Here is a 16231-nt window from a genome sequence, read left to right as displayed (position 1 = left end):
TGTGGCAGTTCTCAAAAGGTTAAACACAGAGTTCCCATATAACCCAGAAATTCCACTCCTAGATGAAAGAAACCAAGAGAAATGAAAACATAAGCCCACACTGTTCAGAGCAGCATTTTTCCTATTAGCGAAAAAGTGGAAATAATATAAATGTCCATCAATTGATGAATGGATAAATAAAATGTGGTTTATCCTTAAAATGAATATTATCTGTCCATGAAATGGATATATGAAAACATTATGCTAATTGAAAGCCAGTCACAAAAGACCACAAATTGCATGATTCTATATTGATGAATGGATAAATAAAATGTGGTTTATCCTTAAAATGAATATTATCTGTCCATGAAATGGATATATGAAAACATTATGCTAATTGAAAGCCAGTCACAAAAGACCACAAATTGCATGATTCTATATATATGAAAGGTCCAGAATGGGCAAATCCATAGAGACAGAAAGTGCTGGGGTGAGGAAGAATGGAAGGATTTGGAGGTGATGACTAAAAGGTACAATCAGTAAAAGTATGTTGCTCCCCTTCATTAGCTTTGGGAGGCCAGGAAGTCTCATGTATCAGTGGGTTATCGCTTTGGGTACCAAAGAATTTAGGTACATTTTCAGCACAGCGTCTGCACACGAACACAGCCAGGAAACGTCCACTTGCTTTCACTCACCTGCATCCATCACAGCTCCTTTTACTTTCACACACAGCAAAGGAGGAAATGCACTGTTAAAACACAACAACCATGAGCTTTTTGTGGCCGGAAGGAATAGACTGATATTATTTACACAGATGAGTCCACAAATGCTTACAATTTTCTACTGAAAGAGTGTAATCAGTTTTATTATTAATTGCTTGTGTGTAATTTTCTGTTAGATGGTTGACTACTTAGGCATTCCAGGTACAAATAGCACCCTTAATCCTTTGCCCAGTACCCTTACTGTGCTTTTCCTGGTGACCTCCCAGAAGTGACTCCCTGCCCCAAACTCTTGTTTTTAGCTGAAGATAGCTTTGGCCATTTAGGGAATTGCTCAGTTTTCCTGAGTCTCTCCCAGGTATACAGGAGGCATAGATATTATTAAACTTGTCTGTTTTTCTTCTTTTAATCTGTCTTATATCCATTTTAATTGTTCGAACAGCAAAATACCCTGAAGGGAAGAAAGGAAAACTTTCCCAGTCCTTCAGTTTTGGTGACTCAGGTAGGACAAACTTCACTGACTGGACCCTGCTCACTCCAGTGCCGCTGCAGCTGAGATCTGGGCCCTTTGATAGGGGCCTCTGATAGCAGCACTTAGGTTTCTTTGTGGAGAAGATGACAAATGTTTGAAAATTGGTTATGGTATTGTCACACACCTTTGTGAATTACTAAAGCCCACTCAATTTTACACTTTAAATAGGTGAATTGCATGGTATGTGAATTATATCCCAGTAATAAAGCTATTACAAAAGAAAAAGAAAAAGGAGTAGTGCAATCAACCCCAGTGTACTCCTCACCAATGTTCAACATTTTCCCAATCCTGTTTCATATGCTCCTGCAGTTAGGCCCTAATTTCCAAGTTCTATTTTTCCTTAGATGGCCAAAATTTGGATATGTGCTTTAAAAAGGTATTGCTTGTTGGATTTATTAAGTATTTAAAGTGTTATGGAAATCAGACATAGACACATTAAATTTGTTAATGTGGTTTGAAATGTCTAAGAAAAAAATTAAAGCCGATTTAAGAGAGCTCTTTGCAAATTAATTGTGACATACCATCCAGAGGTAGAAAAATACTGCACATCTACAATATAGATACACATAAACGTAGAGATAGATGCAAACAGACTTTATGATTACTAATGTTTGTGGAGATTTTTCATTCAACCAGTTTCCAAACACTGACCCCCCACCACCTCTTTTTCCTCTAATGAGAGAGGTCTCTTTTCCTAAAGTACAGATTTCAAAGGATATCTTTTAAGTCCTAGGGGAGAAGGGGTAGCAAATTTACATCACAAAGGCACAGAGAAAGTATCCTAAGTTTTCTCTGAGGTAGAGTTTTGGGGGCATCTTTGCCTATTATTAGGGATCTAGAACAATTAAAACTTCTCTTGCCTTTGTAAAATCTATAAAGATTTTGCCAAAGCCTTCTTTTTGAATATACAATTCAGCCTTGGCTTCTATCAGCCCCTGAACATCAGCCTTCAGCTGATCATTTGTAGGATGTTAATTTTTGTTTTAAGTCTAATTTCTGTTCTTTTAGTTTGTCAGGGGGGTCCCACTATACTTTGTGTCCACCTTTCAATTTGGCTTTTCCAAAGGTACCAGTAAGACAATTGTTTAGAATGAGACATCTTAAAAGTTTTTTTTCTTTTACATATTGCAATTCAAATGATCCATTGTCTGGCCATTGAGAAAAGGATCTATTAATCTCAATGCGACTCAAACCAATAAGCCTGTTAATGACTTAACCAAAGGAGCTTGAGGCATCCGACCAGAGGCAGCCTCTATGATCTAGAAAGTTCACTCCCAAAAATAGTCTAGGGAAGTAAAAGACCTTCGTTGTTATACGCAGTAAAAATGGTGTAGGGAAAATGGTGTCTCTCCTTTCCCAGGAGAATATGAGGCGTGCTGGTCACAGGCCCATTAATCTGTGACACTGGGCAGTTACGTCTGGAATGGGACTTGATCAGTGCTGACAAAGGTTGTGAAACAGAGGCCCCTGTGGACTGGGACCTCTTCCGACAAGTTCTCTGAGCGCTGGCACAGTCAGACAAAAAGATTGCTGCTTTCTACCATTCTCTGTCTGGGAGCCCTGGCCTATTCACCCACTGGGAGGCGCACTACCCAGTTGGCCACAAACGGAAATTCTTCTCACTGGTCACAAAGCCAAGCTCAGAACATAGAAGGAGATGACAAATGACACAACAGAGGGAGGCAAAGCACAACAGCGGCCATCTCTGGAAAAGTGTCAGTAAACAGCAGGAGGTCTTATTATTAAATCTTTGCTAGAGTCTCCATACCCAGGGTACTAGATCTATAAATATTTTCTCCTGCTAATCTAAATATAGGAAAGGAAAAATTCCCTCTTGCTTCCATCAGACCCTGCAGGCAAAGATCCAGGAGTGTGACATGCTCAGAATTCTTACCTTCTGCCAGCTCCTATCAGAGGCCCCAGATCTCAGCTGCAGCGGCACTGGAGTGAGCAGGGCCCAGTGAGTGAAGTTTGTCCTGTCTGAGTCACCAAAACTGAAGGACTGGGAAAGTTTTCCTTTCTTCCCTTCAGGGTTTTTTGCTGTTTGAATAATTAAAATGGATATAAGACAGATTAAAAGAAGAAAAACAGACAAGTTTAATAATATCTATGCCTCCTGTATACCTGGGAGAGACTCAGGAAAACTGAGCAATTCCCTAAATGGCCAAAGCTATCTTCAGCTAAAAACAAGAGTTTGGGGCAGGGAGTCACTTCTGGGAGGTCACCAGGAAAAGCACAGTAAACAAGTGAGGTTGTCACGCAGGTTTAAGTTTGCTTTTTCCATTGATTAGACTTTGTGTCGATTTAAAGTCACCCTTCTCTTCTTGGTCAGCAAGGAGACACCTGTATAGAGAGTAACCTTGTAAATGTCTTTTACAAAAGGGTAACTTCTACTTGGTTTTCAGAGCTTCTCCTGCATTTGCAATTTTTTCAAAATAACCAGTTTAAAGTAATCAGTAAAAGTATGTTGCTCCCCTTCATTAGCTTTGGGAGGCCAGGAAGTCTCGTGTATCAGTGGGTTATTACTTTGGGTACCAAAGAATTTAGGTACATTTTCAGCACAGCGTCTGCACACGAACACAGCTAGGAAACATCCACTTGCTTTCACTCACCTCCTGCATCCATCGCAGCTCCTTTTACTTTCACACACAGCAAAGGAGGAAATGCACTGTTAAAACACAACAACCATGAGCTTTTTGTGGCCGGAAGGAATAGACTGATATTATTTACACAGATGAGTCCACAAATGCCTACAATTTTCTACTGAAAGAGTGCAGTTTAATCAGTTTTATTATTAATTTCTTGTGTGTAATTTTTTGTTAGATGGTTGACTACTTAGGCATTCCAGGTACAAATAGTACCCTTAGTCCTCTGCCCATTCAGTTGATCTGATTTTCATCACAGGGACCTTTGGGATCCCAGTTCATATGTCAGTGGCTGGGTTCAGAGAGAGATCCACTCCTGTGTCAAGGTTTGAAGCTGTAGGGAACAAGGAAAGACTGTCCCAAAGATGTGCCATTGCAACATGCAGATTATTTTGAGCTAAAAACCATCAAGACCCAAAAGACTCAGGAAGACACTTTGACCTCTCTCCACACCCCCTCACCAGCATAAAAAGAATTTAGCAGAGGAACTACTCCAGGAGGAAAGCTGTCACTGTAGATAGCTATATTACAGACTCTCTAGAGGTGACAGTCAGGGATTGACAAAGTCTGCTAAAAATCCTCTCTGTGTGCCCCACTGTTCCTGTGTGGGCCATCAGGTTATTATGTTTACCAAACATTTAGTCTTCATATTCCTATGAGTTACTTCCCTTTCCCTTTGAAGTCTCAGGCCCCTGCCCCCTTCTCCATGGTTCAGGATGACACATGCCTCATTCTCCCTGACTGTCTTTGGAATGCATGTCTATGACTTAGCTGCATGTACATAATGAAACTGGCTTTTTTCTCCTGTTAATCTGTTTCATGTCAATTTGATTCTTTTTTTTTAAATTTTGGAATAATTAATGGACAATTACATGAGTAACATTATGGTTACTAGACTCCGCCCATTATCAAGTCCCCACCACATACCCCATTACACTCACTGTCCATCAGCAAAGTAAGATGCTATAGAATCACTACTTGTCTTTGTGTTATACTGCCTTCCCCGTGTCCCACCGCACTACATTATACGTGCTAATCGTGATGCCCCTTTTTCCCCCTTATTCCTCCCTGCCCACCCATCCTCCCCAGTCCCTTTCTCTTTGGTAACTGTTAGTCCATTCTTGGGTTCTGCGAGTCTGCTGCTATTTTGTTCCTTCAATTTTTTCTTTGTTCTTATACTCCACAGATGAGTGAAATCATTTGATACTTGTTTTTCTCTGCCAGGCTTATTTCACTGAACAAATAACCCTCTAGTTCCATCCATGCTGTTGCAAATGGTAGGATTTGTTTTTTTCTTATGGCTGAATAATATTCTATTGTGTATATGTACCACCTCTTCTTTATCCATTCATCTACTGATGGACACTTAGGTTGTTTCCATTTCTTGGCTATTGTAAATACTGCTGTTATAAACATAGGGGTGCATATGTCTTTTTCAAACTGGGCTCCTGCATTCTTACGGTAAATTCCTAGGAGTGGAATTCCTGGGTTAGATGGTATTTCCATTTTTAGTTTTTTAATGAACCTCCATAGTGCTTTCCACAGTGGTTGAACTAATTTGCATTCCCACCAGCAGTGTAGGAGGGTTCCCCTTTTACTCCAAATCCTCGCCAACATTTGCTGTTGTTTGTCTTTTGGATGTTGGCCATCCTAACTGGTGTAAGGTGATATCTCATTGTGGTTTTCATTTGCATTTCTCTGATGATTAGGGATGTGGAGCATCTTTTCATGTGTCTGTTGGCCATCTGAATTTCTTCTTTGGAGAAGTGTCTGTTCAGATCCTCTGCCCATTTTTTAATCAGGTTATTTGTTGTTTGGGTGTTGAGGTGTGTGAGTTCTTTATATATTTTGGATGTTAACCCCTTGTCGGATATGTTGTTTACAAATATATTCTCCATACTGTAGGATGCCTTTTTGTTCTACTGATGGTGTCCTTTGCTGTACAGAAGCTTTTCTTTTTAGTTTGATATAGTCTCACTTATACCTTTTTCCTTTTGTTTCCCTTGCCCAGGGAGATATGTTCATGAAGAAGTTGCTCATGTTTATGTCTGAGAGATATTTTGCCTATGTTTTTTTCTAAGAGCTTTATGGTTTTATGACTTACATTCAGTTCTTTGATCAATTTTGAGTGTATGGGGTTAGACAATAATCCAGTTTCATTCTCTTACTTGTAGCTGTCCAGTTTACCAACACCAGTTGTTGAAGAGGCTGTCACTTCCCCACTGTATATCCATGGCTCCTTTATTGTATATTAATTGGCCATATATGCTTGGATTTATATCTGGGCTCTCTATTCTGTCCCATTGGTCTATGGGCCTATTCTTGTGCCAGTACCAAATTGTCTTGATTACTGTGGCTTTGTAGTAGAGGTTGAAGTCAGGGAGCATAATTCCCCCTGCTTTATTCTTCCTTCTCAGGATTGCTTTGGCTATTCGCGGTGTTTTGTGGTTCCATATGAATTTTAGAATGATTTGCTGTAGTCCATTGAAGAATGCTGTTGGTATTTTGAAAGGGATTGCTTTAAATCTGTAATTGTTTTAGGCAGGAATGCCATTTTGACAATATTAATTCTTCCTATCCATGTGCACAGGATGTATTTCCATTTACTGGTATCTTCTTTAATTTCTCTTATGAGTGTCTTATAGTTTTCAGAGTATAGGTCTTTCACTTCCTTGGTTAGGTTTATTCCTAGGTATTTTATTCTTTTTGATGCAATTGTGAATGGAATTGTCTTCCTGATTTCTCTTTCTCCTAGTTCATCGTTAGTGTATAGGAATGCAACAGATTTCTGTGTGTTATGTTTGTGTCCCGCAACTTTGCTGAATTCAGATATTAGATCTAGTAGTTTTGGAGTGGATTTTTTAGGGTTTTTTTATATATGATATCATGTTATCTGCAAACAGGGACAGTTTGACTTCTTCCTTACCAATCTGGGTGCCTTTTATTTCTTTTTGTGTTGTCTGATTGCCATGACTAGGACTTTCAGAACTATGTTGAGTAAAAGTGGGGAGAGTGGGCATCCTTGTCTTGCTCCCGATCTTAAAGGAAATGCTTTCAGCTTCTCACTGCTAAGTATAATGTTGACTGTGGGTTTGTAATATATGGCCTTTATTATGTTGAGGTACTTTCCCTCTATACCCATTTTGTTGAGAGTTTTTATAAAGAATGGTTGTTGAATTTTGTCAAATGCTTTTTCAGCATCTATGGAGATAATCTTGTGATTTTTGTCCTTCTTCTTGTTGATGTGGTGGATGATGCTGATGGATTTTCGAATGTTGTACTATCCTTGCATCCCTGGGATGAATCCCACTTGATCATGATGGATGATCTTTTTGATGTATTTTTGAATTCGGGTTGTTAATATTTTATTGAGTATTTTTGCATCTATGTTCATCAGGGATATTGGTCTGTAATTTTCTTTTTTTGTGGTGTCTGTGCCTGGTTTTAGTATTAGAGTGATGTTGGCCTCATAGAATGAGTTTGGGAGTACTCCCTCCTCTTCTGCTTTTTTGAAAACTTTAAGGAGAATGGGTATTAGGTCTTCATTAAATGTTTTGTAAAATTCAGCAGTGAAATCATCTGGTTCAGGAGTTTTGTTCTTAGGTAGTTTTTTGATTATCAATTCAATTTCCTTGCTGGTAATTGCTTTATTCTGATTTTCTGTTTCTTTCTCGGTAAGCCTTGGAAGGTTGTATTTTTCGAGAAAGTTGTCCATTTCTTTCTTGTAGGTTATTCAGTTTGTTACTATATAATTTTTCATAGTTTTCTCTAATAATTCTGTGTATTTCTGTGGTGTCTGTAGTGATTTTTCCTTTCTCATTTCTGATTCTGTTTATGTGTGTAGACTCTCTTTTTTTCTTGATAAATATAGCTAGTGATTTTGTTTAAACCAGCTCCTGCTTTCATTGATTCTTTCTATTGTTTTATTCTTCTCAATTTTATTTATTTCTTCTTTAATCTTTATTATGTCCCTCCTTCTACTGATTTTGGGCCTCATTTGTTCTTCCTTTTCTAGTTTCATTAATTGTGAGTTTAGACTATTCATTTGAGATTGCTTTTCTTTCCTGAGGTTGGCCTGTATTGCAATATACTTCCCTCTTAGCATGGCCTTTGCTGTGCCCTACAGATTTTGTGGTGTTGAATTATTGTTGTCATTTGTCCCCTTATATTGCTTGATTTCTGTTTTTATTTTGTCACTGATCCATTGATTATTTATGTGTATGTTATTAAGCCTCCATGTGTTTGTGGGCTTTTTCATTTTCTTTGTGTAATTTATTTTTAGTTTCATACCTTTGTGATCTGAGAAGCTGGTTGGTACAATTTCAGTCTTTTTGAATTTACTGAGGCTCTTTTTGTGGTCTAGTATATGATCTCTTCTTGAAAATGTTCTTTGTGCACTTGAGAAGATCGTGTATCCTGCTGCTTTTGGGTGCAGTATTCTGTAGATGTCTGTTAGGTCCATCTGTTCTATGTGTTGTTCAGTTCCTGTTTCTCCTTACTTATTTTCTTTCTGGTTGATCTGTCCTTTGGAGCAAGTGGTGTGTTGAAGTCTCCTAAAATGAATGCATTGCATTCTATTTCCCCTTTAATTCTGTTAGTATTTGTTTCACATACGTAGGTGATCCTGTGTTGGGTGCATAGATATTTGTAATAGTTATATCCTCTTGTTGGACTGACCTGTTTATCATTATGTAATGTCCTTCTTTGTCTCTTGTTACTTTCTTTGTTTTGAAGTCTATTTTGTCTGATACAAATACTGCAACTCCTGCTTTTTTCTCCCTGTTATTTGCATGAAATATCTTTTTCCATCCCTTCCCTTTTAGTCTGGTATGTCTTTGGGTTTGAAGTGAGTCTCTTGTAGACAGCATATAGAAGGGTCTTGTTCTTTTTTTCATTCAGTGACTCTGTGTCTTTTGATCAGTGCACTCAGACCATTTATATTTAGGGTGATTATTGATAGGTATGTACTTACTGTCATGGCAGGCTTTAGATTCATGGTTACCAAAGGTTCAAGGGTAATTCCCTTACTATCTAACAGTCTAATTTAACTCACTTTGTATGCTATTACAAACACAACCTAAAGGTTCTTTTATTTTCCTCCTTTTTCTTCCTCCTCCATTCTTTATATGTTAGGCATCATATTCTGTACTCTTTGTCTATCCCTTGATTGACTTTGAGGGTAGTTGATTTGATTTTGTATGTGCTTAGTATTTAATTGTTTTACTTTGCTGTGGTTTTATTACCCCTTGTGACATCTATTTAGTCTTAGGAATACTTCCGTCTATAGCAGTCCCTCCAAAATGCACTGTAGAGGTGGTTTGTGGGAGGTAAATTCTCTCAGCTTTTGCTTATCTGAAAATTGTTTAATCCCTCCTTCAAATTTAAATGATAACCTTGCCGGGTAGAATATTCTTGGTTCGAGGCCCTTCTGCTTCATTGCATTAAATATATCATGCCAATCCCTTTGGCCTGTAAAGTTTCTGTTGAGAAATAAGATGATTGCCTAATGGGTTTTCCTTTGTTTATGATCTTTTTTCTCTCTCTAACTGCTTTTAAAAGTCTGTCTTTATCCTTGATCTTTGCCATTCTAATTATTATATGTCTTGATGTTGTCTTAATTGGGTCCCTTGTGTTGGGAGATCTGTGCACCTCCATGGCTTGAGAGACTATCTCCTTCCCCAGCTTGGGGAAATTTTCAGCAATTACTTCCTCAATAACACTTGGTATCCTTTTTTCTCTCTCTTCTTCTACTGGTACCCTTATAATGCAGATATTGTTCTGTTTAGATTGGTCGCACAGTTCTCTCAGTATTCTTTCATTCTTAGAGATCCTTTTTTCTCTCTGTGTCTCAGCTTCTTTGTATTCCTCTTCTCTAATGTCTATCCCATTTACCGTCTCTTCTGGTACACCTAATCTGTTTTTAAATCTTTCCATTGTATGTTTCATTTCAGATATGGAATTTCTTAATGATTGAATCTCTGTCTTAAATTAGTCCCTGAGTTCTTGAATGTTTTTCTGTACCTCCGTGAGCATGTGTGTGATTTTTATTTTAAAGTCTCTTTCAGGAAGATTGTTGAGTTCAGTTTCATTTGGGCCTTTTTCTGGAGTTTGTGATATTTTGGTCTGAACCAGGTTCCTTTGATATATCATAATTCTATGAGGTGCCCTCTTGTGCCCAGAATCTCTAGTCTCTGGAGCTGTTCAGCCCCTAGAGTGAGGTTATGGGTCATAGGGGAGCAGCACTGGTTCCTGGGGGCAGGAAAGAGCTGTTTCCTGATTCCCATCTGCAGTGCCTGTCTCCAGTGTCAGAGCCAGTGGGCCAAGCACACAGGTGTAAGCCTTTGTGCTTGGCATCTCTAGCTGTTGTAGGCGGGGCCTCTGTCTGCCTGGCCTGATGCCTGGGCAGTGACTGCAGGTGTGTGAGCAGGTGCCAGCAGGCCATGAGGAAGGTGCAGCAGTCTTCATGTAACAGTGGGGGGCGTCAGAGCTGAGTAGGCAGCCAGGAGGATGGGGTGCCTGAAGCTCCTCAAAGCTACCAACCCACTAGGCAGAGTGCGCCCAGACAACCTTGTCCACCTATCCCTTCTCCCCCGTAGCAAGCTTTGTGCAAACCCTGCCCCTTCAGCAGCCCTCTCGCTGCTAGGAAGCCTCTTAGACTGCTGCCTTTCCTTTGTCCCAGAGCGGCCACATGTGGATACCCATCCTCCACAAATGGCCAGACTATCAGTCTCTCAAGCACTTTGCCTGTCCCAGCTCCCCAACCCTAGCAACCTCCAGAGCATCAGACAGTGTAGGTCTGTGGTCCAAAGCAGACCTCCAGGGTTGGGTGTTCAGCAATTCTAGGCTTCTACCCCCTCCCTGCTAAGTTTGTCTTCCTCCTGCCAGTGAGCTGGGGTGGGGGAAGGGCTTGGGTCCCGCCTGATCAAGGCTTTCGTATGTTACCCTGTTTCGTGAGGTTTGCTCTGTTCATGAGGTCTGTATGCAGTCTCGTGCAGCCTTCTTTCCTGTTGCTGTTTTAGGGCTAGTTGTATTAACTATATTTTCACACTATATGTGGTTTTAGGATGAATTCTCTGTCTCACCTCTCATGCCGCCATCTCGAATCCTCCCGTCAGTTTTATTCTTAGAACAGCCAGAAGAATCTTGAGAGGCAGAGGAAATTTCTTTCTCCTCAACAGAGACATATGGGCTCAGTCTTGAACCCTGGACTGTGCTTATTAGCAAATTACTTACCCCTTTCATCCCTCCATTTCCTCATATACAAAGTGTGGAAAACCTACTTCACTGTGCAATTGAGAAGAATAAATGAGATCCCTTATATATAAAGTACCCAGTACTGTTTCCCGTATAATATATGTCCAGGAATGAAACAGAAGAATCAAAGAGCATCCCTAAAACCAAGACCTTCCCGGTCTCTGTATAGTATTGTTTTGCTTAGGAGCACCATTAAAGGGAACCTTCTGCCTCCCCAGTATGTGAAACCTTGAAGTCCCATCACTACACCACATTTGGTATCTTGCCTTCTTCTGGACTCCCACTTTGATCCTTCTGCACCAGAGTACCAATAGCAATTGCTTTGGGGAGTACACACCACATTTCCTTGATGTAATGCCTCTTTTCCTATATTTGTTTATGATTGTCATATATACCACCTTTTCTGAAATTTAAGATCTCTCCCAAAGTCTGAGTTTAATTTATTTAAATGAGGATCCATGAGGTATTTAATGAGAAGTTTCAAAAATTAATTTATTGTAGACTATCTCTGCACAATAAAAATTCAAAGAGTCTGCCCAATAAAAAAGAGAACATTGTAACGAATGACCAGGGGAAGACAGATTTTGTTCTATACACTAATATACAAGCAGCATTTTTGTATATATTTATTTTTTACTCTACAAAAGGTAGAATTAACTTGTTAAAAATTTTTAAATGTCCTGAAATTGCATTTTTAAACAGATACTATCTTCATTTACTGATAAAGAACTCTTGGCATATGCAAAAGCTGGAGCAGTAGCTGAAGAGGTCTTAGCAGCAATTAGAACTGTGATTGCCTTTGGAGGACAAAAGAAAGAACTTGAAAGGTTTGAGTCATTTTTTTTTTAAGTTGATAGAAATATTAAATTCTGTGTCATCTTACTAAATGCCTTTCATGTTGACAGTGCTGATGATAAGAGTATTCTCCAATATATATGTTTCCATAAACATCTTCATGAAATATCATAGCATAGCTAATACTTTGGAAAAGTTATAATTATAGATGTACTCTTCAAGTATCTGCTAATTCAAAGCATTTTCTAGAGCTTCCTAGGTGGGTAGTGACATAAAATAGTTTCTTAAGGCTGAAACATATTTTATATCCCTGATGAACATTTTTTTAACCTACCAAGTTAATTCTTGATTCTCCAAGTATGAATCAGTATTTTGTTTAAGATCTATGGGGATATTTAATGTGGTTTGTTTCCCACCTTGCCCAAGCCCCTAATTAGTTGGGTTATGCTTCATGTTTGGGAAGATAAATATATAACTAAAAAGCACATTTGTACAAAAGTATGTTCAGTATCTTCCTTGCAACTATTTTTATTAGATTTCTGAGAGTATAGATGCTAATTTATTGAAATTTATAGTATTCATCATATCTGAATTGACAGACTTTATGAAGTATTTATTACAATATTTTGATGCTATAGTAATTTATATGTCATAAATATAAATTTTTCTGGAAATAGGAAAAACTAAACTATGTTGTTTGGGAGGTTTGATATCATTTGGTAAAGCCATGAAGAAAAACAAGAGAATTTTTATAAGTCAGAATAATGGTTACCTCTAGGGAGATGAGTTGGTAAATAAGAGTGGGACTCAGGGGGCTACTATGTTTCTGGCAATGTTCTGTTTTCTTGAGTTGTGTTTACATGGGTGTTCACTGTATAATTATTCTTTAAATTGTACATATGTGTTTGGAGTACACTTCTGTTCATATATATCTCATGCACACAAGGATGTCTTCTGAGAATAATTTGTGATCACCAAGCACCTACCATAGTTCAAAGGAAAGCAATGTCTGTGTTCTATCTCAGTTCTTGCTAAGGTTTTTATCTCTTGCCTTAACATATGTCTGACTAATAAAATGGGAAGTTTTGCTTAATGACCAGGTAGACATCCAGTCAAATATAGCCCTTCATCTCTTGGAGCATAAAATCTAGCACGGGGGCAGGAAGGGTACAGACAACCATTATTAAGCAAAGTACCTAATATGTCAGTTGAGGTAAATATTATTTAGGGAAATAAAGCATTGTATTAGAGTCATAGGGGGTACTATTTAGAGAGATTATTCAGAAAAGTCCTTTCTGCATAGTTAATGTTTGATCAGACACAGAATGAAGTATTGAATTTGGGATTATTTTTCAGTTTTCCTCAATGGAAAGGTGGACTAGAAAAAGAATATGTCCACCAGCATTGGGAGGAAAGCAAAGTTTATGTACCTTTGCCTAGTTTCTGAGCTGAGGCAAAGCATCTCTCCATGGAAATGAAATTCTCAGGCCTCACCTCAGGGGCAGTTAAGAGTCTGAGTTTATGTTACTCTGGATAGGGAGCTCTCTCTTCCTGAAGCTGAGGAGTTCATGTTAAAACAAGTCCTAGTCCAGTGATAACCCCTACGGTGTCTGGTGGGCACCTAGAAAGAAATCAAAAAATGGCTGAAAAGGAAAGAACTAAGCATCCAGCTTAAGAACTTAGAAAAAGAACAATAAAGGAACAGATAAGAAGGAAATAATGAAGATAAGAGCAAAACTTTATTTAGTAGAAAATAAAGATAAAAAAATGAGGGTTGACAAATCCACAAACTAATTATTTGAAAAGACTAATAAATAACCAAGTATTTTGCAAGTTTAATTAGGAACAAAAAAAGAATTAAGGAAAAATTGCTCCAGATAAAAAAAGATTTTTTAAATTACTGCTTTATACCAATAAAATTTAAAACTCTGATGAAAAACACCATGTCCTAGAAAAATATAGGCTAAAACTCTCACTTAAGAAGAAAACTTGAGTAGACCCATAATCATAAGGGAATTGAATCCAAAGTTAAAAATCTTCATCACCTGCCCCTACACATAAACAAGCAAAACCACCAGGTCCAGATAATTTTACAAAGTTCTACCAAACTTCAAGGAAGAGGTAACCCCATCTTATACAAATTGTTTTAGAAAATGAAAAATGTGTGTGTGTGTGTATGTGTGTGTGTGTGTGATGAGAAAGGAAAATAAGTCAGTTTCATCTAAATCGTAGATGCAGAATGTCTAGATAAATTATTAGCTAATCAAATCCACATAAAATATACCATCAGATTTTTAAAAAATCCTCAATACAATGGCCTTATTCCATAAATGCAGAGATGCTTTAACATTAAAAAAAATCTATTAATGTAATTAACAATATTAACAGATTAAAAGAAACATTTTTTTTTGATGGACGGAAAAAAAACATTAGTTACATATGATTCATGACAAAAATTAGTTAAAGTAGGAATAATAAATAACCTTTTTAACCTAATAAAGAGTATATACCAGAGACACTTAGGGAACATCATAGTTAATGATGAAATGTTAAAAGCATTCCTTTAAAATAATGAATGAAACAGGTATGTGTGCTAGTGGCATTTCTGTGCACTGTTGTACTGGTACTAGGTAATAGGACCCAGGAAATGAATAAGAGTAAGAATAATAATAATAAAACAAAAAAGAAATAAAAGCCATAAGGGTTGCAGAACAAAAAGCAAATCTCATTATCCACAGGTGAGATGATTATATATATAGAAATTCTAGCAGACTCTGCAGACTAGCAATGCACAGGAAGATTTCTGGGTACCTGATCACGATTCAGAAAAAATGGGGTTCCTGTGAACGAGCAATGAACAATTAGCAAATATAGAGTATCTCACCAATTCTAAGATACACATTTTTCTCTTATATCATTTCATCTCTGAAATTGAGATAAATCTTACAGTTAGTGTCATCTTATGATTACTATGGGTCTGATTGAAGTCAGTACTTACAGGCAGACTGTGCTGCTGCCATACACCCGAGGTGCTACTGACCTGAGGCCACCTTACATTAATTTCTCTGTCTGGGAGTTTTTGAACCACGCAGTAGTGTGAATTCATACTTCAAACTGGCATGAGTATTGCCTTATGGTTCAGATTCTCAGAGGAGGTGGTTTTTTCCTCCCTTTATCTGTTGTCAAGGTTGAGACACACAGGTTCTGCTGTCACCTTCCCTGTGGCAGGTGCTTATTATACTGAGGCTTTGTCCCAGCCTTATATGGAGGGTCACAGTCAGCGCCTGTCTCAATGCTACGTAAAATAACAGAATAACAAACTCCTTGCAATCGATGACATCCTAAATTTGAGGAATATGTAATATTATTAAAAGATATTAGCAATAAAATCTATAGTGACATATTGGATGTAGTAACTTGGGTAAGAAGGGAAAGGGCATTCATTATTAAGTCCAATACTGAATGTCAATAAAGCTGATCATTTTATTTCACCAAAAGCTTAAAAGAATTGAAAAAAAAATTTTTTTTGGTTCAAGTGCTTTAATTAATTAGGTACAGAAAAATTTTTTTCCTAAAGAAGATGGTGATCGAATTTTTATTATAAGATTAAACAAATGGGTTTACAGAGCTATGTTGAAAGATGCATTTTATGTGTGGAATCACTAAATTCACAAGATATTAATTACTGGGATTATCTTTGAAAGGATGATCACTGGAGAATTGGAAATTAGTTTGCCTGACAATCAAGAGTAGATTCAGGAGTACAACCCGCTGACCTAACTTTCTTCCCGGCTTGGTCATATCTTGAAAGTTCATTCATTCCACAAATTTAGGCAGCATCTGCCACACGCCAAGCACTTTGCTAGGCTCTTGGTTTTCAACAGTGAATTGGAAATAGAAGATGCCTGTCCCCATATGGTCCTTAGTCAAAATAGAAAGGTGGGAAAAAAAAATGGAAGAAAGAAAGGGAGGAAAAAAGAAAGGTAAGTCATCACACAAGTGAATGAAATTACAGATTTTTAAAATGTGCTATCAAGGAATCTAAGAGTGTGCTGATGAGAGTGAGGAGGGCAGATTTACTTTAAAGATGGTGGTTGGGGATGGCATCTCTGAGGGGGTTACATCTAGGCTGAGGATGTTATTGAAGGTGAGGAAAACCTGCCCTGGTGGAAGGGGGATAAAAGAGTCTTCCAAATATCCTGAGGTGGCAAAACAAAGACTTTGGTGTGTTCTAGAAAATATAATAAGGCTTGTGTGGCTGGAGCTCAGCTGAGTGAGGGGAGATTGAGGAGAAGAGAAGCTGTAGA

At 38.0% G+C, this 16231-nt stretch overlaps 1 protein-coding gene across 2 annotated transcripts in view; it reads left to right on the top strand.

The window, feature by feature from the left end:
• The window catches only part of ABCB1 (ATP binding cassette subfamily B member 1), a 223087-nt gene that overhangs the window by 166133 nt on the left and 40723 nt on the right, over positions 1 to 16231 (top strand). For both annotated transcript variants that reach the window (XM_057504470.1, XM_036911836.2), the window contains exon 8: positions 11832 to 11956. In XM_057504470.1, the coding sequence (XP_057360453.1) occupies positions 11832 to 11956 (125 nt within the window). The remainder of the gene's footprint in view (positions 1 to 11831; positions 11957 to 16231) is intronic.

This window comes from Manis pentadactyla, chromosome 7 (assembly GCF_030020395.1).
Source record: "Manis pentadactyla isolate mManPen7 chromosome 7, mManPen7.hap1, whole genome shotgun sequence".
NCBI classification, from domain to species: domain Eukaryota; kingdom Metazoa; phylum Chordata; class Mammalia; order Pholidota; family Manidae; genus Manis; species Manis pentadactyla.
Note: the sequence above shows the minus strand (reverse complement) of the source record. Positions and strands in the feature narration are given on the sequence as shown.